Here is a 24,127-nt window from a genome sequence, read left to right as displayed (position 1 = left end):
AGTTGAGCCCATATTTCACGCAAAGAATCATGGGGGCTAGGAATACGGTGGATAGGATACATTTACTCTGCATGCTGAGTAATATTTTCAGAGTTTATTCTATTCTTGAAAGTGTTACTTAACTCTAAAAGCTAATTATATACTTCATGGCTAACAAAATAAAAAACATCTGGAAAACTAATAATCTGATACATCTATGGTTGTCTGGTGAATATAGAAAAATGAGATTCTCCTGTAGGGAAACTTGTGGCGCCTTTTCTGCATATCATTCACCACTCTTACGCTCTCTAGTTTCCAACTGTTGAACAGTTCTTTATCTAAAATAAATAAATGAATAAATAAACTGACCTAAATTCTGGGGCACTGGCTGAGTTTTTCTGAACCCTTTGAACCTGTCGGCCTCCAGGCTTACACTCAAAGTGGACAGCAGCAGCAGCAGCAGAACCCTCTGGTACTGATAAAGAATGACATGTGAGCATTGTATCTGTCAGTGGGTGTATGTAAATAAGATTTTCTCTTGGTAAGATTCAGGTAGATCAGAACTGATACCTCACTTTTTTTAATCCGCTGTCTTTTTGTCAGTTTCATAAACATGAAATGGTTGCCATGTGAGCTGACTCTGCCTGTGTTGCCGACTACTTTCCCTGCACGTTTCCTTTGCTCATCCCCTCACTGCACAACCAATCTAATCCTCTTCCTCTCCCATCTTTGATTTTGGATGTCTGTATTTCTTTTTCATGAGTTGAAAATGAGATTACATCGAGTACTGTGAATGATACTTGTCTTCCGCTGTTCTCAAAAGACAAACGGTGCAAACTTCTTCTGCAGTCAACAATCATGGGTACAGAAAGATCCCTAACTTACCAGGAAGACATGTCTAAGTGAGAGGATGGACGCAGATCAGGATAAAAACAGACATTAATTAACCCTCTTGTTCCTGCAGAATCAGACAAGAATCTCAAACTGACATGTGCACATGCAACATTTTTATTCTGTCCAGTCCTTAATTGCAAATATTTGTGTCTATGTACACGTTGCTAGTGAGGGAATCTCTCCTTGGAGGGGATTTATTTTTAATATTTGTGTGATTTTGTTGACAGAACATGAGATAGCAGGCAATATTTGGAAATATTCAATTTATTATACAGCTCATTTGTATTCTTCATATAAAATTATGTACAATATAGTTACATACATACAAATATAAAAATTTACAAGGCATGGTTTGCGATTAGAGCACAGTTATAAAGGTGTCTTTGCTTTAAAATCTTTAACATTGAAGGCATGGAGCCTTTACAGATTACAGACATTCAGAAAAAAGCCTAAAATGCAGTACAGAGGCGGATTTTCTTTTCAGGAACACAGAGATACCACAGGAATGCTAAGGCATGGTTACACACAGGAGCACAGAGCAGCGGTGTTTAACCCTAGACAGAGTTTCAAACTGGATTCAGTAGCAAATATAGAAAGTTCTCATACTGCATCGGGCAAATGTGTTGAGAAATGAGTCTCGCACAACTGGGCAGAGATTTGACAGCAGGTCAAAATAAACCTGCGGTCAGCATGGACCTCAGGTGTTTACTCCTGTAGCAAAAATAAAGGGAGCACAGATGAGTGAGAACCATGTCAAAAGCTCTGCGTCGAGCTGGTCAGAGAAAAAAACGTCTGAAGACAACAGACAAGTTGTCAGGTTTGGGCTCATATTCACAAAAAAATTCAAGTAAAAAGTCATTTGGTGGGTGTGACAGGAAAAGATCCATTCCCCCAGATCATTTTAGTCACAGATTTAAACGACTTAACTAATTTTTACAAAGAGAAAGAGTAAAGATTGATGCATCGCTCATGTCTGTTTGGTGAGTATGAAGCTATGGCAGCTGTCTCTGCAGAAGACATGGAACAAAAGAAGAGTTAGTCTGCTTAAGTCCAAATAATTCAGTGTAAAACTTTTCTACATATGATAAGTTTATCGATGAGTGGGACTGAATGCTGCTGCAGTTTCTGCAACATAAAAGTCTAATTTATGCTCTATGTTTGATACCTGTATGGATGCTGACTGAGATGCATGTTTCTGCTTTTTCATCTGTATTCCTGCAGAAAAGTGACCTGTTAGTCAAACTGATCTGATTTTAAGGCCAAATTTTACACCAAGTCCCAACTCCACTCAAGCATCCCTGTCCACACAGGATCTACTGAATATTTATTTCTCTGCCTTTTGAATTTCCTTGTAAAAAATACACAGGCAGTGAACACTGAAGCTTGTCTCCATGGTGACACATGTCAGAGCACAATACATTTCAAACACAGATATGGATGCTATTAATACGCAGATATCTCTAACTTGTAAAACAAGCTCTTTAGAGCCAGGAAAGTGAGGGATGATCAAGGAAATGTTCCATCTGACCCTCATTGTGCCATGTTTTTTTGTTCCTTGCCCGTCTCAACACAAGAGACGGAAAAGAAACGGGGCGACAGGAATGCTACTTTACATTGCAGTGCCGTCAGGATACTGCAATATGAATCCATGTAATCAAGCGGATTTTGTAGCTGATGCTCACTTGGATCAAGTCCAGTCAGGACATGTAGAAGTGTTACACCAAAAGAAGTATTTTAAAAACACTGATATCAGATGGTTTAAATTGTTATTTTAAACATTAGCACTGGTCCTAATCATTACAACTGGAGCATCTCTGAGAAGAAGCTTGTCTCTAATGGGAGCATATGACTTTGTTTAACTTGTGTAGGTCTACCTTGACCGGTTACGACATTATGGCTAATCTAAAAAAACAGCAGACTGGGTGATGTTGGCCTGATGATGATGGCATGCAGAAATTAGTGGGCTTATATTTTCTTTGCCACCTCTCAGCCCTGCCCATGACGGTTTGTTGACATTGTTTGAAGACAAAACTTTGGGGTTTTGCTACTTTTTAAGCAATCAGCTGCAGCTGCATACAGGGTAAACAGATCTTGGAGAGGTATCAATCTCTAACACTTAAAAAATTCTTATGAAACTATCCTGTCAAAGATTTCAATAAAGCATCACATTCAAAGTCAAATGAAACACATTAGTGGTCAACAGTCTTCAGTGTGAGTATTATCAACAATGCATAGAAATGTATATGACATTAAGGCCATGTTTAAGTGCATCATTAAAAAACACCTCGACTGAAATAAGTGCAAATAAAACTTAACGTGGTCCCACTTTGAATGAAGCATATAACCTGTTACTGCTACTTTAAGTTATGGACTGATAAGAGATTTTCTACCACTTAAGATCATTCTTTTGTGTTATGTAAAAGGCTTGAAAAGTTTTAGGATTTCTGACATTAGTGTGGAGGCTTTAGTAAGGCAACATTAAGCTTTTAAGACGTATTCCAGTTCCACCTTGGAACGTAGAGTATGTGGTCAGGTCAGGGCAACACAGAGAGAGTTTTGCAAGTAAAAGCAGATAAGGCACAAATAGAAACCTTGTTGCATGTGTTGTCTAACCACTATAAAGTGTTTATATGGCTCTTTCAAACACTAAAAGCTGGCTGTCACTGCAAAGAGGAAGGCAATATTGTGTAAGAGCATCTTGGTGTTGCACTCTGCTCCGTTATGTGACGTGTAGTTCTGTTGAAAAGTTGAAAAAAATAAGAAAAGTATGCTTTAGTAGGGAATTGTGAGGCTGATTATCTAAAAGCACTTCTGACTGAGTATACTGGCCCTTTAGAGGACTGGTCCACTTGTAAAGGCACTGTCTTATAACACCACACCCTCCATGTTACAGCTCAGCACCTCGTTGTGCTGGACCTGACCCAGCTGCCGGTGAAACTGGCCCTGTTTCTGGGTCCTCCAGCACTGGATGTTTTGTCCCAGAGTAATACTCTTAATACTGGGCAGGTGGGTCAGCATGTTATTTGGCAAGGATGTCACCCCAGAGCCAGATAAATTCAGCTCTTGAAGGGAGACTAGTCCACTAAAAACTGCAGTGCTCAGAGTCTTGAGTTTGGGGTTGTTTGAGAGATCCAGGATCTGCAGGCTCTGAAGGCCTTTAAAGCTGTGTGGCTCAATTTCCTGGAGCTCCTGGAGGCCACTGATGGACAGATACACCAGATCTTTAAGTTGAGTAAATGCTCCTTCTTTAATGTGGGTAATGGGGTTACCATCCAGGTTTAGGTACCTCAGAGGAAGTCCTGCCAGCTTTGGTACGCTCAACAGCCGGTTTGATGACAGGTTTAAACTTTGAATGTGTAGTACTCGTCCATGCAAGGTCATAGAGACTGACACGAGCTGGTTATGGGACAGATCCACACTGACAGGTTCACCGTTAACTTTCGTCATGAATACGTCCATGTCGAACATTTGGAAATTGTTATGGCTGAGGTCGACTTCAGCCAGCGGGAGGCCAGAGAAACAGCTTGGGGAGAGGCTCTCCAGGTTGTTGTGGCTCAGATCCAGAGTCTCCAGGTAACGCAGCTTGGACAAAGCACTGGGGCTTACCTGAAAATGAGACGGCAAGGAGTGAGTGAAGAAATGGAAAACTACAGTGAGTCAGGCATTAAAGGGACAGTCTGTATTTTTGAAGAGGGGTTGTATGAGGTACTTGAAAGTGCTGTGGTGAAGCAAAGTGGCTGTAAAATAATTTTTCTCTATATATAGTAGTACTGCATTAGTAATCTAAGTGCAGTACTACTATATATAGTAGTACTGCATTAGTAATCTAAGTGCAATCATGATGTGAGGCTGTGTAAATACATTGTTGCATGAAAGGCTGCAGTTATTTTTGTATTAAGTACTTGAAAGCTTAACAATAGTGTTAACAATAGTGGCACTATTGCATTTGTAGCTGCATCTTTATTTTCAAAAGAAAAGGTTTTATTTAATTTATTTAAGTCTTAGGTTATTTTGAAAACAGTACTGTAAAATCTTCAAGTTTTGTTTTTTGTCTCTGAATGTTCTTTAATAGCTGGAAGCCTCATGATACAATTTATGTACTTTATCGCAGTTGCAATCACAAATTGTGATACTGTCCAGTAAAATGGCAATCACACATCATTGCCAAATAGTGCAGCACTAAAAAAGAGCACATTTATCCTGATACTGTTCAGTGGCTTGCTTTTTTGTTTGAAAGTACTATTTATAATATATAAGTTGACATTTTATAGTAATAGTAGTAGTAATAACAGTAGTAATAGTAATATAGTATATTTTGTATTTATTCATCATCTTTAATTGCATTTATCTGTCCTCTATTTCTATTAGGGCTGGGAAATTAATCGCAAATTAGATTAAATCACAATATGGCCTGATGCAATTTTCAAATCACAGAATTTGCAATAAATTTCTAAACTGAAATTTGTGTCAAAATACCAGTTTTAACCTTTTTTTTTTGCAGCAGAGATGTTTTGCATTACATATCATGCAATCATTCTAGTGGCATATTTTAAGAACAGTGTACAAAAAAAAATCCCATTTTTAAAATTTTTGTATGTTTTTCTTGTTAAATATTAGAATTATATTAAAATTATCATCCCCTTTAATGCAACAGTTCATATCCAATTTGCAAAATGAGCCAAAATCATTGCAATTAGATATTTTTTCAAAATGATCACCCTATTGTAATCTTATATTGTGTTGGTTATAGTAGAGAATGAATTATTGCTTGTTTTTGTTGGAAAATAAATTAGATGTGCAACTTAAGAAATAATTGCATATGAAATCGCAATATTGGGTAAGAAAAATCACAATTACATGATGCCCCCAAACTGTTCAGCACTATTTCCATTGTATTTGTTGCCAGTGGGCTGCTTTGTCTACACCACTTCTTGCTGCTGTAAATTTTGGAATTTCCCCTTGTGGGACTGAAAAGGAATATCGTATTTTATCCCTTATCTTCCTTGAAGGCAATCAGTCTGGTAAAAGAGGTCAGACTGACCAACATCTACTGTGGCTAATATATTTACTATTGACAAGTACTTGATACTACCTCTCTTCAAATATACCAAACTCGCCCTTTAAAAAGGTTTCATTTACAAGGCAGAAGATGCAGTGAAATAAAAATATATAAAAGTATACAACGGTGGTTCTCAACTGGTCTAGTGTCAGGACTGACCACCACATCAATTACAACCCAAATTTCTTCAATTCTTCAACCAAAAACAGTTTTTTAAATAATAAAATAGTGCAGCTTGAATTTCAGAAGGAACAAAAGATGTGGCAAAATAAAGAGATAAAGACATATCCTTCAAAATAAAACCACATCTTAGATTTTTTTCCCCATAATTTATTTTTTCAGGCATTCAGATGAAACCCACTGAAAATGTTGACCCATTTTTAGATTACCAGCCCACCATTCGAGAACCGAAGTTATAACTGATATTTTTCTATCCAAGTGGAATCTCTAACAGCACACTCACATGAAGCAATCTGTACTTTGCCTTAGCACACATGCCCCAAATTCAGTTTATCTGACTAGTGCGGGTGCTTCATGCTGAAGAGCATAGTACATTTCCTTGGCCCTGGCATGGATGAAAGAGGTCGGCTTCTGCATTGTACGGTTGCTCATGCAGGCATACAAGTGCTGGTGTGGAACATGCATGTGCAAACACCAAAATAAACCACAAATCGAGCCAAGTTATGCCAATGTTGTCTATGTATTTCTCTATTGTGCAGAATCTGTAAGACGTGTGCATTTTAAACTAGGGATGTTATATTATGACATGATGATGCATCTGTGCCCAGGCATGGTAAGGCTTGGGGTAGAGTAAGGGTGAATCCCATTTCTACCCCTTAGCCCTTATCTTAGCCCTACCCCTTGGTTTTGCACGTTCACGTCAGGTGAAGTGATGTCCCGATTCCCTTTTGAATCGAGGGGTAGGGCTCAGAGCCAAGGGCTACATAGCCCTTGAAATTAAGATTTTTCAGGACCACACTTGAAACCAAAGAGTATGATGAATTTCCCCTCCATGCACTGCATTCAGTTGCGAAATGGCACAACAGACTACGAAGGAGGGGCATATATGAAAAAATATTTTTGGCATATTGATTGTAGAAAACACAACAGTTGTATTTTCTGATCAGAGGGCCTAAATTTAAGTGTTTTAAAGTGTAGCACCCTGCAAACATCTTTTTTTGTTTTGTCTTTTTTTCCTCATGTTTAGTACACCACAGGCTGTACCAACTATTACGGGTAGTTCTAAATAACACCAGATGGAACAAACTGTATCTGCACTGCTGTCAGTTAAAATGGAAAGAGAAACCTAGAATAATAAATCCTGACTGAGAAACTGAGACAGAGTTATGTGTTACCTTTGTTATTTGGTTGCTGCTTAGGTCCAGGCTTACAAGGGTGGTGTAGCCTGGACCAGCCAACATGGTGTCACTGAGTGGGCCCATAGAATTGGAGGACAGGTCGAGGTGGGAAGTGTCCAGAGGGATGGAGATTGGCATCGTGATGCTGGGTCCCAGTCCTCTACAGTCCACCCGAGTCAGGCTGAAGCTGTCGAAAAGGCCAAAGCTTTCTACCTCACAGCGGCAGCCAGGGTGGCAGTTCTTCACGGCGCTGGACTGGACGGAGGCCAGCAGCGATAGGCCGAGCCAAAGGAGCAGTGCCATCATGCCCTGGAGGGAGAGCAAAGTCAATATTTACTTTTGAAACATGTCGAACCGGTCACTCCTATTGAGGTCATTCATCCTTTTAGTCCTTTCATTGTGGGCAAATCAGCTTTTAATCCTCAGTTCCTATTTTGGAAAAAAGGCCCAAACAAAGTCACCACACCAGATAAATACACAAAGCTCACAGTGGTTTAATGAAGGGCTGGGCAAGATATGGAGTTTTTAAGATCAGTATTTGTGCTGCTTACTTCTGATGGAGACCAATTAATCTCCCCCATCAGTAATGTTGTAGCCCTATCAGACATTTCAAGGTCAAGTAGAGACCAGACGTTCTGTTCAGCATGCCATCCCCAGTACCTTTCTTCTTGTTTTGAAAAACTGCACTCCATAAGTGATATTTATTAAATAGTTAACAGAAAGTGATCTGTGACTGACTCACCGTGCAAGCCAGTAAGGACACTATTAACAGCTTTTCACCCTTATCATGTAAGTGTTAGGGTTAGGGTTAGGGTTAGGGTTACCCAGCCATGACCTGCGGGCGCTACAGAAGCAAAAATATCAGTGTACTGTTTAGTAAAAACACCCTATGCAGTACAGTTTTATTGTAACAAGTCTGCAATTCAAACAAGAAATAAACAGAGCAGTGTGTACCTGCTGTCTTTTGTTATTGTTTAGACAGAGAGCCCCCTGGTGGCAGAATTCACAATGAATATCTATGGCTTAAAGACCTCATGCTTTTCTTAAACCTAGAGAAAAATTAAGTATACCCTAAGGAGGTCACCTAGAAAACTTGAGAATGTGGGCTGGGGCTCTTACGGGACAAAAGAAGAAATGTTCTCAATGCTCACTATGTTTTTTACTGTACTGCACCTGTAAGACGAATAATTCTTTAATAAAGAATTTCCATAATGTGTGTCTTAAGGAGCACTATTTTATTTATTTATTTTTTTTTTTACAAGCAGGTATCTTATTTTATGCAAACGCTGATATTATGTGGCTGGCTGTTAATAAAAGTTCCTGTGTGACATTTGGAGTCTGTGTATTTGATTCAGAACTGTCTTTGTTTAGTTATTTCTTTTCAAAAACAAACACTGAGATCAGGTCTGCACAGAACATTGCAGTTTTTTATTTAACACCATGTGAAAAAAATTCAATTTTCAAATAGATTGTAGATAATATGCATTTATCTTTTACAGTTCTCATTGGTGCAGCACAATTATTCTAATTGCAGCTGCAAAGTCAGGCAGTGCTATTCCATAAAAGGTTGCAATTATTTTTCTATTAAATTCTTTTCTTTAAATGAAAAAGCCACTGCATTTGAATTTAGTAGTAGTAACTTAATTTAAAAAAAAAAGAAAATTATATATTTTCGAAACTATATTTAATTCTGAAAGCAGTACTGTGAAAACTTAAGATTTTGTATATTTCATGCTACTAAATATTTGCACACTTTAAGTTAACAAATGCACACTTTTAAATTCTCATTACTCTCTGCATTCATCTTAGTAACGAAGCAAATGAGCTCAAGACTCATGTAGCATTATCGCAGGAGCATGCACAAATCACAATATTGTCCAGTGTAATTGCAATCACATATTGTTCTTATTCTAAGCTATCTGCACAGCTACATTACATAGTGAGGGCATTGTTACTGTGCTATAGACTTTCTCAAAAACCACATTACCAAGTCTTCATTAATTGCACAAAATAGAAAAATGTGCACTTATTATAAATGATATTTAAAGAAGAGATGATTTTTCTCAGTATATGCTCTTTTACGTTTGATGGAGGCCCAGATGTGGCCATGCTTCAACACCATGTTGAGGCAGTCAGATGTTACTGAAACACTTTAAACAAAAGATTCATAAATCCCACATTTTTCTGATTTCATGCGAGCCTCAAAGATAATGTTTTTTATTGCAATGCCAGTTCTTTTCCTGTATCATGCAGCAACACTGAAAAACATATCATGTATCACTATTCAGCTCAAATAAAAAAATGACTTTTCTGTCCATTTCAGCCCTAAAGCTCAAAGAAAGACTGGTTTGTGATCTAAATCTCGGGGGGAAAAGGTTCAGTGTGACGGTAAACTGTTAAATATTGTGAGCAGACATTACACTTAAATTCTTACAGTCTGAGTAGCCCCAGTTTCCGTCTCTCTTGCTTTCCCAATGGGTGTGACCTTGTTTCTTTGATCAAAGACTCTATTTGCACTTTATTGGTGCACTCACTAAAATGAGTAAGCATGGTTGTAAAAATAAAAATGTGAGCGCATTGTAAATCACAACCCTCAAAATAAATCTATTCCAGCTTAAAATTAGGATAATTTCAGCTCCCAGGAAAGCCTCTGAACCTCTTCATTTTAAACAAGAAAACAACTTAACACCCTTAAATGATGCTGCAATACCATCGTATTATCATCAGCCTTTTTCTGCTACAAAAACTTGTGAAAACCTTAAAAGTAAATAAAAAACTTACAATAGCCCATACATGTGGGGCAATAATGAGTTTAAAAATAATCAAAAAGGGTATATGTGAATAAAACTTGTGAAAAATCCACAGAGAACATGTCATACCTGTCCAGCTGTTGCTGTAGTCCCTCTGTGTCACTGAGATGAGAAAAATGAGAGCTCAATAGATCTCACGCTGTTTTACTTAGGCAATGTACACTCACACACACACAGTTGCACACAAACACTCAAACAAGTGTGAAAATTGGGCAGAGGTTAAGCGTTGCGTAACAGGTAGAAACGAAGTCATAGTTAAGTGACCTGGGCATGACACAGCAGAGCTCCTCTTAAAGAAACAAGCCAGAGTTTAACAGCATCACAGTCATTTGATTACAGTCTAAAGTCTGCAGTAAACCTATGACCAACCTGCAATTATTAACCGCAATGACTCTAATGATCCCACCTGTTATTGATGTATTTATTAAGGCTTTTATTTTTCTGTGAACAAAATCCACACCACACTGAAAGCTTTGGTTCAAATGTTAAATCCTTCATACAGTATAAAAAGTGTTCACCCCCTTGAATGTTTGACCCTTTTATTGGTTTTAAGAATTAATAACGGTCAATATAATTTAGCTTTTTTGACCAAAAAAATCGACAAAAACTCTCTTAAAGTCAAAGTGAAAACAGCTTTCTACAAAGTAATGTCAGTCAAATACAAATATGGAAGTTAAAAGAAGTGACTGCATAAATATTCAACCCCTTTAAAGTGACTGACCTATTTCAACAGATGTGCAGCAGACTGTTGCTAGTAGTCTCACAATGGGGATCACCTGAGTGCAGTGAATGTGTCTCAAGTGACAGAAGTATAAAGACACCTGTGTCTGGAAGGTCCAGACACTGGTTAATCAGTATTCCTGGCTACCATTACACAATGAAGACAAAAGAACACGCCAAGGAGTTACAAGCTTCAGCAGCAGATGGGAGAGACTCCGCATACAACAACTGTTGTGGGAGAGTGGCAAAGAGAGAAAAGCCACTGACAAAGAAAACTCAGTTTAAATCTGGACTCTACTTCACCAGAAGGCATGTGGGAGACTCCATGATCAAGTGGAACAAAGTTCTTTGGTATGATGAGACAAAAATTGTGTTTTTTGTCCATCAGATAAGATATTAAGTGCATATATTTCTGAAAATTTTGTTTGCCAAACAAACATGCGGGGAACAATATTTGTAGCCTACACAGTTAGTGGTTCAAATGCACTTTTTTCCTTATAAAAATTTAGAAATAAGTAAAATCATCATTCCCTTCTATGCAAAAAATGAAGTCTAGCATTAGTTTATGCAGGACATGGTAGTCATACAGCCAGCCGTGACAGCCACAGTGATGTATTTAAATATAAAATATTTCTCACTAATCCCTGCTTGTATTAATGCTCATGCATCATACTGCTGCTGCTGGCAAAGCTTAACCTCCTCCACTAGGGGTGGAAGATAAAATTGATACAGCATAGTATCGTGATATTTTGTCTGGTGATATATCGAATCGTCTAGTCCACCAAGTATCATTTTTTTTTTTTTTTCAAATTAAATGCTAATATGACCAGAACTCTTTGATACTGGAAAAATAAAAACAATTGTTCGGACAATTGTTTGTCCAGTGAGATTGGCAGAGGTGACGGCCATAGAGCAGGAGAAAGTTAGTACAATAAACTTGGCAGAGCCAAGGGAAGGACATTAGGAATGCAAGCAGGGCACGAATGAGATGGACATGACACATGAGGTTTACAGGAAGTGCTACATGAAAATAAAATACTGCGGAAATACGACAAACATGAGGGAAAGACTAATGCTAAATCAGCTAAACAGTTGGAAAAATGGTATAAATTGCAATATATGGTATCACAATACTGTATTGGAAAATGTTTAAAATCACAATAATATCAAATCGGGACCCAAGTATCGTGATAATATCATATCAAGGGGCCACTACTGGTTCCCACCCCTATCCTCACCCCAGCCTCCTCCTTCATAGTATAAAGCTTGTTGTCCCCTAATATTCAGATTCATGCTACTATGGATTACTTGCTTTTGAACTAATGTGACTGTATTTGATTTGTATTGCCATAAACTTATCTTACTAACCTACTAATCTATCCATATGGGGGTTTCTAGCTATGTGCTCCCTGGAAAGTCAATGCATGCTGCTTGACTAACCCAAGGAGCATCTTTTGAGCAGAGCTTTCTTCACCACATAAAACAGAATATCCATTTTGCAACAAAATGATTAAATGTGACAAGAGTTTTCCTGCTTGAATTTTTTAACAAATTTGCAATATGGGTCAGATGAATCACAATTATATATTTTTTTCAAAATTGTACAGCCTTAGTTTCATCTATGAGATATTGTGTTCGTCAGACTATAGAATGAGTTAGTGCTTGTTTGTTGAAAAATACATAAGCTAAGGAACTTTGATTCAGCCCTAGCACACAGGGCAGCCTTGGATTCAAACTCCCAGCCTGTCAAAGTGACGTTATTTCTATATTTTCTCGTCCTTTTAGTTATGTAATAAAGGCGTACTGAGAGGCTCATGTTACAGCTGTTACCAGGAGTATGTAACAGAGGTTAAGATTATCTATCTTGACTTATGTAACCGGCTAAAGTTACGAGCGGCTACAAGGCACTAGTGGGTCAATAATGCAAGGCTGATTACCGTGGCTCAAAGTCTGCTTAGATGGAGCCGTTCACCTCTGTGCAGTGTTCACTTTGTTTGACCCTTGAGCTCACAAAGTGTTGCTCAGTGTTTGTAGCATGGGTAGTTTTTCACTGTAATTAAATGAATTACTTCAGTCTCAAGCTTCATTTGAACTGCAGAAAAATTGAGTTATTTTTATAAATGTATAATTTTTAAAATTGTCTCTTGTGATATCCACAGCAGGGCTGGACAATATGGACCAGAAATGTGTTATTCTTTTAGCTGAATTGTGATACAAATGTTTTAAAGAAATAACAAGGGGTTGTTACAGTACCAGAATTATAAACTTTTTATGCGTATTAAATTTTTATTAAAAATATAAATGCTCCTTAGTAAAATCAGATAAAAAAAATGGTGAATTTCCTGTATAGACTAAACATTTGATCACCAAACAGATTACTGTTATTGGTGCTAATTATTTACTATAGTTTATTAAAGCTATTGAGTGTTGAGTTGTTAGGGATATGTTTCATGAATGTGTGTTTGTGTTAGTGAGTGTCCCGGGTCAGACTTACCCCTCCAGCCGGAGGTTTGGACCAAACAGGAATGAGCGAGTTTTATGACAGACAAATTAAGCTGAGTACACAAATCCCTCACTCACAGGACAAAATTTAACAAGCTCTATCTTGGCCGAGCTCTTCAGAGGTAGAAGAGTTCACCCAAGGAATAAAATATCAATTAAACAGCTGACGGAAAACGCCGTGAATGAAGTCTGTGGCTGTTCAGAGTCAGAGCATGATGTGATTTCACATACAGAGTTGTGGAAATTAAATTTCAATGGCCTGTTTTTCTGTGTATCAAACACATATTATAACCCATTATCAGCTGCCATAAATCAATCCTTAATGGCACGTCTCCACCTCTCTGCAATAATAACACGTCTTTAACCTCAAGCAAATGTCAGCCCTAGAAGATCTCTACTCTGGTGGGAAACCACAAAGAAGCCCACCACAGACTAAACATGGGAAACAGCCAGTAAAACTAAGTGCTCATACCTTCTTTACGTCTGCCACACTGGTCTTCAGCAGCTCGTCATCTCTGTGTGGTTTTTTGCAGCCACATTGACCCGTACCTCCTTCTTTTCTCTGCTTCCTTTGCTCCATCTGTTGCTTGAGTGAGGGTTGTGAACTCTCTGCACCAGGTGTTCCTCTCCAGCTCGCTCGTATAAATCTCAGCTAACAGCAAACTGCTGCTGCCGCTGCCCTCAAATCAAACACATTCTAACTGCTGCAATTAGCCAAAGGCAACAGCACTTACAGCGATGAACCCCCTGAGTGGACAATTGATAAAGGCCTGTGAAATCACGCCCCAACACCTTCTCACTTTCAGAGGTCCTTTCACACCTTTTCTCCTGGGAAAGTAACAAAACCAGTGCTGCTCTCTGAGAATCAGCAGCCATGAGACGTTTATTCATTTAAGGTCCTTCCATCACACACACTGACTACTTTAGATCACACATTTTTACATCTTTTATAAACACTCATGGCCAAATTAAGTTGATATTCCAGTCTGAACACAATGACCTGTATGCCAAAGGAAAATACAAAACTGCCACTATTACTTCTGCCAAACAAAATCTCAAATGCGGCTGTCATGATACCAGAATTTTAAACTTTGACACGATTCCAGTAGAAACAGAACATCACCCACACCTAATGTGATACCACAACAACACAAAGAAGTCCTAGATGCCCAATACAGATTTTTCTTGGTTTAAAATTACCAACAACTACACTAAAAACATCAGCAACGTTGTGCAATCAGTACCAAAGCCAGACTTTTAAGCACAATTCTATTCTATCCTGGCCCATGTAGGGTTTTGTATGGAAGCCCATTTCCACCACTTAAAAAATAAAAATGTGAAAGTTAGGGAATTAAATAAAAAAGAAGAAGAATATAAGAGTCATAATTATGAGAAAAAAAGTCATAATTATGAGATAAGTCAAAATTTGAGATAAAAAGTCTTAATTATGAGGTAAAAAGTCTAAATTATGAGATAAAAAGTCATAATTATGAGACAAAAAGTCTAAATTATGAGATAAAAAGTCATAATTATGAGATAAAAAGTCAGTTATGAGATAAAAAGTTGAAATGAGATAATAAAGTCATAATTACGAGATAAAAAGTTAAAATTATGAGATAAAAAAGTCAAAATTATGAGATAATAAAGTCATAATTATGAGATAAAAAGTTGAAATTGAGATAAAAGTCACTGACTACGGCATAGGCAAACACATTATCTCATAATTATGACTTATCTCATAATTTTGACTTTTTAATCTCATAATTATGACTTTTTATCTCATGATTTTAAATTTTCATCTCATAATTATGACTTTTATCTCATAATTTTGACTTTTTATCTCATAATTATGACTTTTTATCTCATAATTATGACTTTATTATCTCATAATTTTGACTTTTTAACTTATAATGTCAACTTTTTATCTCATAATTTCGACTTAGGATTTTTTTTTTTTTTTTTTTTTTTTAATTCCCTAACTTTAACATTATTATTTTTTAAGTGGCAGAAATGGGCTTCCATAGTTTTGGGACAAGTCAGCCTCAAAAATCCTGTCTTATCCTGTGTACTGAACCCTATAAGTATAGCTAGGCATTCTCGTGTGCCAGTGAACATTTATCAGCCAGTATTGACAGAAATTGGCTATCTGCAAATAATATGGGCATAGACCTGATAGATGTCATCACATATCGTCTTTGATGTGTGGCCTCTTTTCACATTGGGTGAGTAGTTATACATGAGTTCAACCCTCTACAGCCTACATAGCTTTCTATTTCCATTTACTACTTTAGAAAACTGTTGTACAGCTGTCCTGCTAACCACTAAGCTACCGCTGAGCTTTACATGTTTACATCCGATGAAGTGCCAGAGAGGAAAGCAGCAGCCATTCACTGAAGCTACAGTGGCCTCTAGTGGTGGGAGGTTCATTACAGTTTAAAAGAGCATAATAGACCAGGATTTCAAGCCCGTGTTCATAAAAAATGATAGATAATTAGTATGACCGACTAGTAAATCCTGCGCTGGCTAATTTGATAAACAATTTTAACTGTTTTACAGATTAACCGTGTGCATCCTTAATCCATACAAATAACTAATATATCCAAATATACATTCAAGAGTGTATGCTCATATTTATCTTCAGCTGAATTAGTGTACTTACACATATTCCTACCTTAATGCCTACACGTTCTCCATTCCCTTACATTTATTTTAAGCTGACTGTTTTTAATTTTCTTAGAGAATAAATACATGGAGATATACTTTATATTAAATATTACCATTGAGCTTAAAAATATTGAAATATGATTTTTGATCAGTATCACCCAGCCCTAGTTTAAAGTACTACTTAATACTTATGCAGCACCAGTTTTGTTCTTTTACTTGTTCAGTGTTGATGCACTACAGACACACTACCACAGGTAGCTCTATTCAACACAAAAGGAATGAACTGGAACTGGCAATTTAAATAAACAATTTCCCTGAATTACACATTCAGGACTTGTTTTTCCCTGATGGACCAAACCCTTACTGAGATGTGGCCTCTGTGAACTGTCATATGAGACAGATGACAAAAGTTTGATGAGTCCTGTAATAACACCCCTGCATTTATGATGCGTCACAGAGAGACGAGCACAACAGACTGAAAAAGAGAAGTGTTAACAAGATGCACTTCAGCCATCCAGTGAACTACTGCCATTAGAATTAGCTTCAAACTAGTGAATCATTCATGGTTATGCTTAAATGGACAAACAAAGTAAAGTCATGTTTGTCAAGTCTTCTTTCTGTGTGTCTGTGTGTATACCGACCCCTCTTCCTGTATGGAGTAAACCACATGTTTGTTAAGTCATGGCACAAACTTATGGCTTTGCGATTGCCTAATCAGACACAGTAACCATGGTAACAGACAGAACTATCGTCTAGTCTGACCTCATCATTAGACAGTGTCACCCTTTCTTTATTGTGGTTAAAAATCTGACTGAAAAACTGCAGTTTTTTAAAAACTTCTGTACTCAATGAAACTATAAAATAGGAGAAATTGTGTCATTTATAATCTTTAAGCATCGACAATTTAATAATAACCTCAAGTAAAAAAAAATCAGCTTGTGTTTAACTGCACGTTTAGATTTAACATAAGCCGGATAAACATTTTTAAACACTTTATAAAACATTTATTTGAATAAATGTTTTAATGTGGAGTCAAGCATCTTCCAGTCCTCTACTGGTTCTCTGTCCTCCAGTGATCTGATTTATTATTTTTCACTCAAGGAGACCTCTCTTGGTTTAATTTAATCTCTGACTTAAAGGCTGAAAAGTGCGTAATTAGAAGAATGATGCCACACTAATCCTTTTAAGCCAAATTAATGCACGACACTCAGGAGGAGGCAGGGCGTTTCAATTCAATCAGTGCTTTAAGTGCTTTAAAACAATTGGGAGGCAATGGGACACCTATAGCTAAGGTGATTGAGTTAACTCGCAATCAATTAGACAAATAAAGGGATGTTTTTGAAAGAGCAGAGCTGACAGCGCTTTAGAAAAAATGTGATAAAGGCATGAGACAAATACAATCAGTGTTTTAATCAATGGGCCACTCTGTTTTAATCAGCAGGATGGAGCATTTATCCTCTGTCCTGTTTTAGTGTGGCAAGCTGGATTCAGCCCAAACCAATAACGTTAAGATAGTCACATAAAAATATTCTAAAAACTAAACATTTCAGACAAGAAACAGAATAAGAAAATATTGTTGACAGCCATATAGGTTAGGTTGATGCCATATAATACTATAATAAAGCTAAAGTAAGAACCACTGATAGTACAATGCTTATTGTTATAATTAAGGGCATTTAATAATAATAATAATAATAATAATAACAACTTTATTTATATAGCACTTTTAAAAACAGTTGTTTACAAAGTGCTTTACATACGGCAAGAGCAAAAACTCAGGGAAAAATAAACATCAGCAATCAGAGCAGAATAGGAGCTCTGTAAAATCAAACACGAAGGGAAGAACATAATGTGGACATATAACAAGGAAACATAACAAAAATGAAAATGACACAAGTAGATCTTGAATGACAGTTACAGTAGAAGATTGTAAAATCTAAAATATAATGGCGTCAGTGAAAAGCAATGATTCCTATTATAATATTCTGAAAGATATGGTAGGATGTGGGAGAAGGAGAGAGTTAAATACATATATTCAAACAAACAACCAAACAAATACATGAAGATAATGACGATAATGACGACATCACATCAGTGGGGATAAAACAAAGATAAGATTCAAGACAGAAATGTAGTAGAGATGAGACTAGTAAAATTTAGGTAGGTAAACACGAGATAAAGAAGAAAATGAACATGAGATAAGAAAGAAGAGTATAAAATTATAAAAAGAATAAGAAGAGTAGTGTAAATAAAAGAGAAGTAATGAAACAGATAAATAGTTAGAAGGGACATCACATAAAAGCAAGTCTATAAAAGTGAGTTTTAAGGAGTGATTTAAAAGATGTCACCGAATCTGCCAGCCTTATCTCCTCGGGCAGGTTGTTCCAAAGTCGAGGAGCCCTAACAGCGAAAGCCCTGTCTCCTTTAGATTACAGCCTCGACTTTGGAACGACCAGGAAGACCCCGCCTGAGGATCTAAGGCACCATTTGCACCCATCAGCCACTTTATTAGGCACTTAATCAGCCAATCACATGGCATTAACTTAATGAATTTAGGCATGTAGACGAGGTCAAGATGACTTGCTGAAGTACAAACTGAGGCTACAATTCGCACAGGCTCACCGAAACTGGACAACAGAAGATTGGAAAAACTGGTCTGACGAGTCCTGATTATTGCTGTGGCATTCAGATGGTAAATCATAACAGATGAAAGCGTGGATCCATCCTGCCTTGTATCAAAGGTTCAGGCTGGTTTTGGTGGTGTAATAGTGGTGGGGATATTTTCTTGCCCTACTTTGGGCCCCTTAGTACCAACTGAGCATCGTTTAAACACCACAGCCTACCTGAGTATCATTGCTGACCATGTCCATCCCTTTATGACCACTGTGTACCATCTTCTGATGGCTACTTCCAGCAGGATAATTCACCATGTCACAAACCTCAGATCATCTCAGGCTGGTTTTTTGAACATGACAATGAGTTCACTGTACTCCAACGGCCTCCACAGTCACCAGATCTCCAAAAGAGCACCTTTGTGGATGTGGTGGATTGGGAGATTCACATCATGGTTGTGCAGTCGTGATACTATCATGTCAATATTGACAAAATCTCTGAAGAACGTTTCCAGCACCTCTTTGAAACCATGCCATGAAGAATATAGGCACTTATGAAGGCAAATAGAGCTCCAACCTGACTAGCAAGGTGTACCTAATAAAGTGGCCAGTGAGTCTATATCATGTATCAGAAGAGACACAGCAATTGTGATAATTAGTCTGACAGTTTGCTTCATCCGCCCTGTAAAAACTCTCTTATTTGATTCAGCAACTGAATTTCTGTTGATGCCATAACATTTAGCCCACGTTTGACAAACAGCAGATACTAATGTTAAACCATGTAAACCATTTGACTACAGAATATTTAAACATGATTTTAGGTCCATATTGCCCAGGCCTTCATCATAGTGTAGTAATCCAAAATGTTAAACTTAATTATAATCAAACTAATATAAAAAGGATACATGATATTATTGACATGATATCTATATTAGCAGATATGAAAATAACTGACCACATTTACAACCCTTACATAGGCTGTAAAGATTGACCTGTACTGGCTGCATGCGCAAATACATTTTTGGAGTTTCAGGAAGGAACAACAGATCTACATAAGCTGAGGTCTTCTTTGTTCCTTAACTTTAAGGTGTTTGATAGACTGACTTTGTTTGTTCATTCTTAAACCTTTCTTAAGGACCGAAATTTTAAGTCTGACCTGCATTTAAATATCGATATCAGTATCTTAAAAAATTAAAATCTCCACCTTTGTAATGCACATTTGATATGGTGTTATTTTTGGTTTAAAGTGCTCCATGCTGCTTATTTTATGTTTTTTAAACATGAAACTTGATTCAGTTATTCCAGATGATGTATCTGTACTTTCTGAACATCTACAGCAAATCATAACAATACAGTGATAAAACTGATAACTGTGGTATTTTAGATCACAAGATGACATGAAGTGATGGGAAATTTAATTCCCTTATATCTCTGACTGGTATCAATATTGGTGGCAGCTAAAAGAATTTCTAAAAATCAGGATATCACGGCCAAAATCAAATTTCATGCATCCCTAGTTTTAGCAATATTCATCATCAGCTATGTAATTTATAAAGAAAATCAAATAATTCCAGGATACATTTTGAAATATTTTCCTAGATATCTCATCATCACAACAAGCAGTCCTATCATCAGTGATGGTATGTATTAAAAATCATCTTAAACTAAACCTCCTCCTGAACCCTGAATAACAGATATACTTGGGTTACTATAACTATACATGGTTGAGTCTCTCCACTGTAACTTTGCTAAATAATGGAATAATGCTGGATCCCTGTGAATGATAAAACAAGGTGAACTTTAACCCATAAAACTACGTGAGTTATTTGTCTTTGTACAGTGAGATAACATTTGTTATGACTTGCCTGCGGTATACAAAATAAAAGATTGATTGACTGATTGATAAAAGGAACATTTCAGAGGGCAGCATGAACAGATAGCAGCAGTAAATGTTTACCACAATGTTTTATTATGGTGCCAAACTTATAAAATAAGATGTTTTTTCCTCTGTTCCTTAAAATATGCCTTCTTTTTCAAACAAATTAAGTTTGTATACATTTAGCATAACATAACCTAAAAAAAAACATTCCTTATTAAGGCAATTAATTTAAATTTAGATGAAATAGTGATATGGCCTAGTAAATCACACAATGTGCAATATGTCTTTAGTCTGCTGTGTGTCAAAATACCAGTTTAATACATTTTATTTTGCTGCAGAGATAATACACTGATCATACAAACATTCAAGAGTTCATCTTTAAGAATAGTTTAAAAAAAATGCAACTTTCCTTATGTTTGTGTTTTTCTTCCTAACCTACGCCTAGTGTATCATATTGAAACATTCTTTTATGAGACCTCTATCTAAGCAACTGGATCAATAAATTACTTAAAAAGCTTTTGAATACAATCAGATGAATGATAAAAATTTCCTCCCAGTGGAAAATCAGTTTACAAAAATGGCTGTTGTATCAAATGTGATACACAAAAGAAATATGTGAAATTTTATGGCTTTTTTTCTTTTGGTTGAAGGTTAAATAAACACTTTAGTTTCAAAAATGGGAATTTTCTGGCTAATATTTGAGTTATCAGACTTTAAAGGGTTAAGAATGAGAATGACATAAACAGTATCTTTCTTTTGCATTCTGCAAGGTCCCTCACGTTACAGAATCAAGTTTGAGACTTTTCATGACATTTTAAGACCTGAGCTGAGAGAAATTAAAACCATGTTTTGTGTAGTAAATGGTCAAAATTAAAGGCATGTCAGATTTCTCAGTATGCCAGCAGAGCTGAAGTATCTAGCTTTATTGACTGTAAATGAAATGACACGTGATAAAGGAAAAAGAGATTTTTTTAAATCATACACATCCAAATTGATGCTTTTTGGCACATGAATGCCTTGTTTCTACTCTATTCTTTTCAAATAAATGTAGGTAGAAAAGACAGATTGGATGTAGACACATTTAAGTCAAAGTGCCCTCTAAAATTTTAGACAACTCACTGGTAGAAAAAAAGACTTTTTAAGACATTTTATGGCCCTAAATTTAAAAAGTCCAATTAAAGATTTTTTAAGGATCTGCAGGAACCCTGAATATGAGTCAAAATAATAAAAGTAAGATATTTTATTCAAAATTGTTCAGCTCTGTAAAGATGATCGATTACAAGGCTGTAAAGTGAATAAATTAGTGAATTTACAACTTATTGAAGTCGCTAAAAAAAATATGTTATTTATATTGATTCATGCATCATCTCATCTCATCCTTACATAAAGGCCTGGCCTACAGGAAAGAACTTTCCATGTTTAATCTATTTTATTTTGGTTAAAATAAAGAATTATTACTTGTGTTTGCTGAAAAATACATGAACTGTGTTAGACTATTTTCCCAGATTGTTCAGTCCTATTCCTTATCTTCACCTGTGACTTTGCACTTTATTTAACTCTGCTGGTGCAGGGTGTGCACACACATGAACAGTTACATAACTTTTCAATTAAACTTTCTAATGTGAATACATTTCAACTTTGGATTAGTTCTGAGCAATAAAAACGAGTCATGCAATAAATTTAAATTGTGGGGGCATGAAATAGTTACATTGTCATAGTTACTTTCTTGTTTCAGTCAACTTTTCCTCTACTGTTAAAAACGCTTTTTCATTTACTAGAGTACATTTTCCCACTGTGAATCATAAATTCAGACAAACTGTGGTAAAAGTGTGACTGTCCGGTCTGTTTGTAACCACCGTGAATCACTGCCCTGTCCCGGGACGGTGACACATAAGGCGGGTGCAGCTTCACTCACCGCTCGGGCACCTCTGCAGACCAGATTTCCCCCAGCTGTACGTGTCAACCCAGAGACATGAGAGCCTTTCTGATATATGATGTTAAATCAAACAATCATGTGTCCTTTGACTCACTCCGCTGAACCTGAATGAAAGCTTCAGTCAGACCCGCCCCTTCCAGCTGTCAATCACCGCTCCACATGTCACCTCTGCGCGCATCATTCACAGGAGCTCCCACTCCACGTTAAGTTCGTTTCTCTGTCTGAATAACCAGCGGTGAAATCACACAGGAGGGTGGTCAGCTCAGTACGGACACCAGGGGCGGTTTGTGAGGAAAACGTGAAATCTGATCTGACCGCTGAGCTCCGCTGGTCTGCTGCGTTTCTGAAACTTCCCTGCAGTTCAGACGAGCGTAAAACTTTACAGTTACTGCCAGCAAAGACAGAGAGGAACGACAAAAAACAACCCCATAAAAGTACCTTTCTCATCAGCTCGTGTCAAAACTCACTTACTTTGGTGCTTTTCATCCAGACATTTCGCTTTTCGGTCGTTTTTCACTTCACCGCTCCCATTTTTCCAGCAGACCTCCGCGGCGTTTCTTCTTCTTCTACTATTTCTACTTTTCCTTCTTGTGTCGGATTCTTTCTTCTTCTGCTGTTGTTGTTCTACATCAGTCTTGTTGGTCCCTGTAAGACTGGAGCTGACCAATAGAGACTGTCACAAACTGGAAACACTGGGGCACTCTCGTCATCCCATCCCAGAAAGTCCTTCGGCGTTTTTTCCTACCACCGTTAAGCCAGCGAACGTATAACTAGAAGCACTTCCTGTTGATACTTTCCAAAATAAAACGCCTAATAGGACGTTCATGCTCTTACTGTTACATGACCAATAGACACAGCTCTGCCGCGAATTAACACTGAATCTTTTTTTTTTTTTTTTTTTTAATCTCTTGTTGGAAAATTGCACTGAAAGTGACTGATGTGAACTGTCATAAATTACCCCATAGACGGGGTTAATTGTAACGTCAGTTTGGCTGTTTGTCACACCTCCCAGAAAATTTCATTTAAGAATAATTAATTTCAAAACAGCTCTCATTATACATGATAGATATCTGTGATATATAATGTGATCGATGATTAACTGCATGTATTTCCTTATCATTCCTCAAGTATGGTATGGAAAGATTAAAACATGGATTGGTGTTACTGTTTACTGATAAAAGATGTAAGAATATAAATATTATTAGAGGAAACACACAGTAGTTAGGAAAATATATTTAAATGCATCTTCCTCTCATCATTCTATTATCATATACTGTATGTTTATGTTGTTTTTTTTGTTTGTTTGTTTTTTGTATATCATCATGACTTATAACATACAGTGCATTCGAGAGAATTCAGACCCCTTTCACATTTTAAAATTTTGTTATGTGTGTTTTTTTTGTCTTTCAGTTTTTTCTGTAGGTTAAAGCTTATCAAGTTTGCCTTCTGCATCGTCCTCAGCTGGTTGGTTGAGCTGATGGCTGGTGCTAGCTTGGATAGCAGTAATTCCAGGCCTCAATCTGATCTGACCTGGCCCTTTCTGTTTTACTAGCCTGAAAGAAGTCACTTCACCTATGCTTTCCTCTCATGTTCAGCCCTTTGGGCCCTCAGTAGCTGTCTGGTCTGGAACAACTTAATTTTTTTGATTAGCCAAGCATCCATAATTGTGACTTTTTGCATCTTTTGCCATGTAGTGGCTGGTAGAGGCACGCTT

The 24,127-nt window shown here is 37.0% G+C and overlaps 1 protein-coding gene across 4 annotated transcripts; it reads right to left on the bottom strand.

Annotated features, from left to right (window-relative positions):
* Window positions 1–1,099: 1,099 nt before the first annotated feature.
* Window positions 1,100–23,148, bottom strand: tsku (tsukushi small leucine rich proteoglycan homolog (Xenopus laevis)). 4 transcript variants are annotated; one of them, XM_041801863.1, is made up of 4 exons: window positions 22,885–23,148; window positions 22,393–22,767; window positions 7,288–7,599; window positions 1,100–4,479 (listed from the first exon to the last, which is right to left on the bottom strand). In XM_041801863.1, the coding sequence occupies exons 3-4, from the start codon at window positions 7,594–7,596 to the stop codon at window positions 3,739–3,741; spliced, it is 1,050 nt and encodes a 349-aa protein (XP_041657797.1). In that variant the 5' UTR covers window positions 7,597–7,599; window positions 22,393–22,767; window positions 22,885–23,148; the 3' UTR covers window positions 1,100–3,738. The 4 variants fall into 4 exon arrangements, with proteins under 4 accessions (XP_041657797.1, XP_041657805.1, XP_041657779.1 ...); XM_041801871.1 differs by lacking the exon at window positions 22,393–22,767 and having other exon boundaries at window positions 22,881–23,148; XM_041801845.1 differs by lacking the exon at window positions 22,393–22,767.
* Between the last annotated feature and the right edge of the window lie 979 nt (window positions 23,149–24,127).

The sequence above is a fragment of the Cheilinus undulatus genome, linkage group 2, assembly GCF_018320785.1.
Source record: "Cheilinus undulatus linkage group 2, ASM1832078v1, whole genome shotgun sequence".
Taxonomy (NCBI): domain Eukaryota; kingdom Metazoa; phylum Chordata; class Actinopteri; order Labriformes; family Labridae; genus Cheilinus; species Cheilinus undulatus.
The sequence above is the reverse complement of the archived record's forward strand: the minus strand, read 5'-3'. Positions and strand labels throughout refer to the sequence as shown.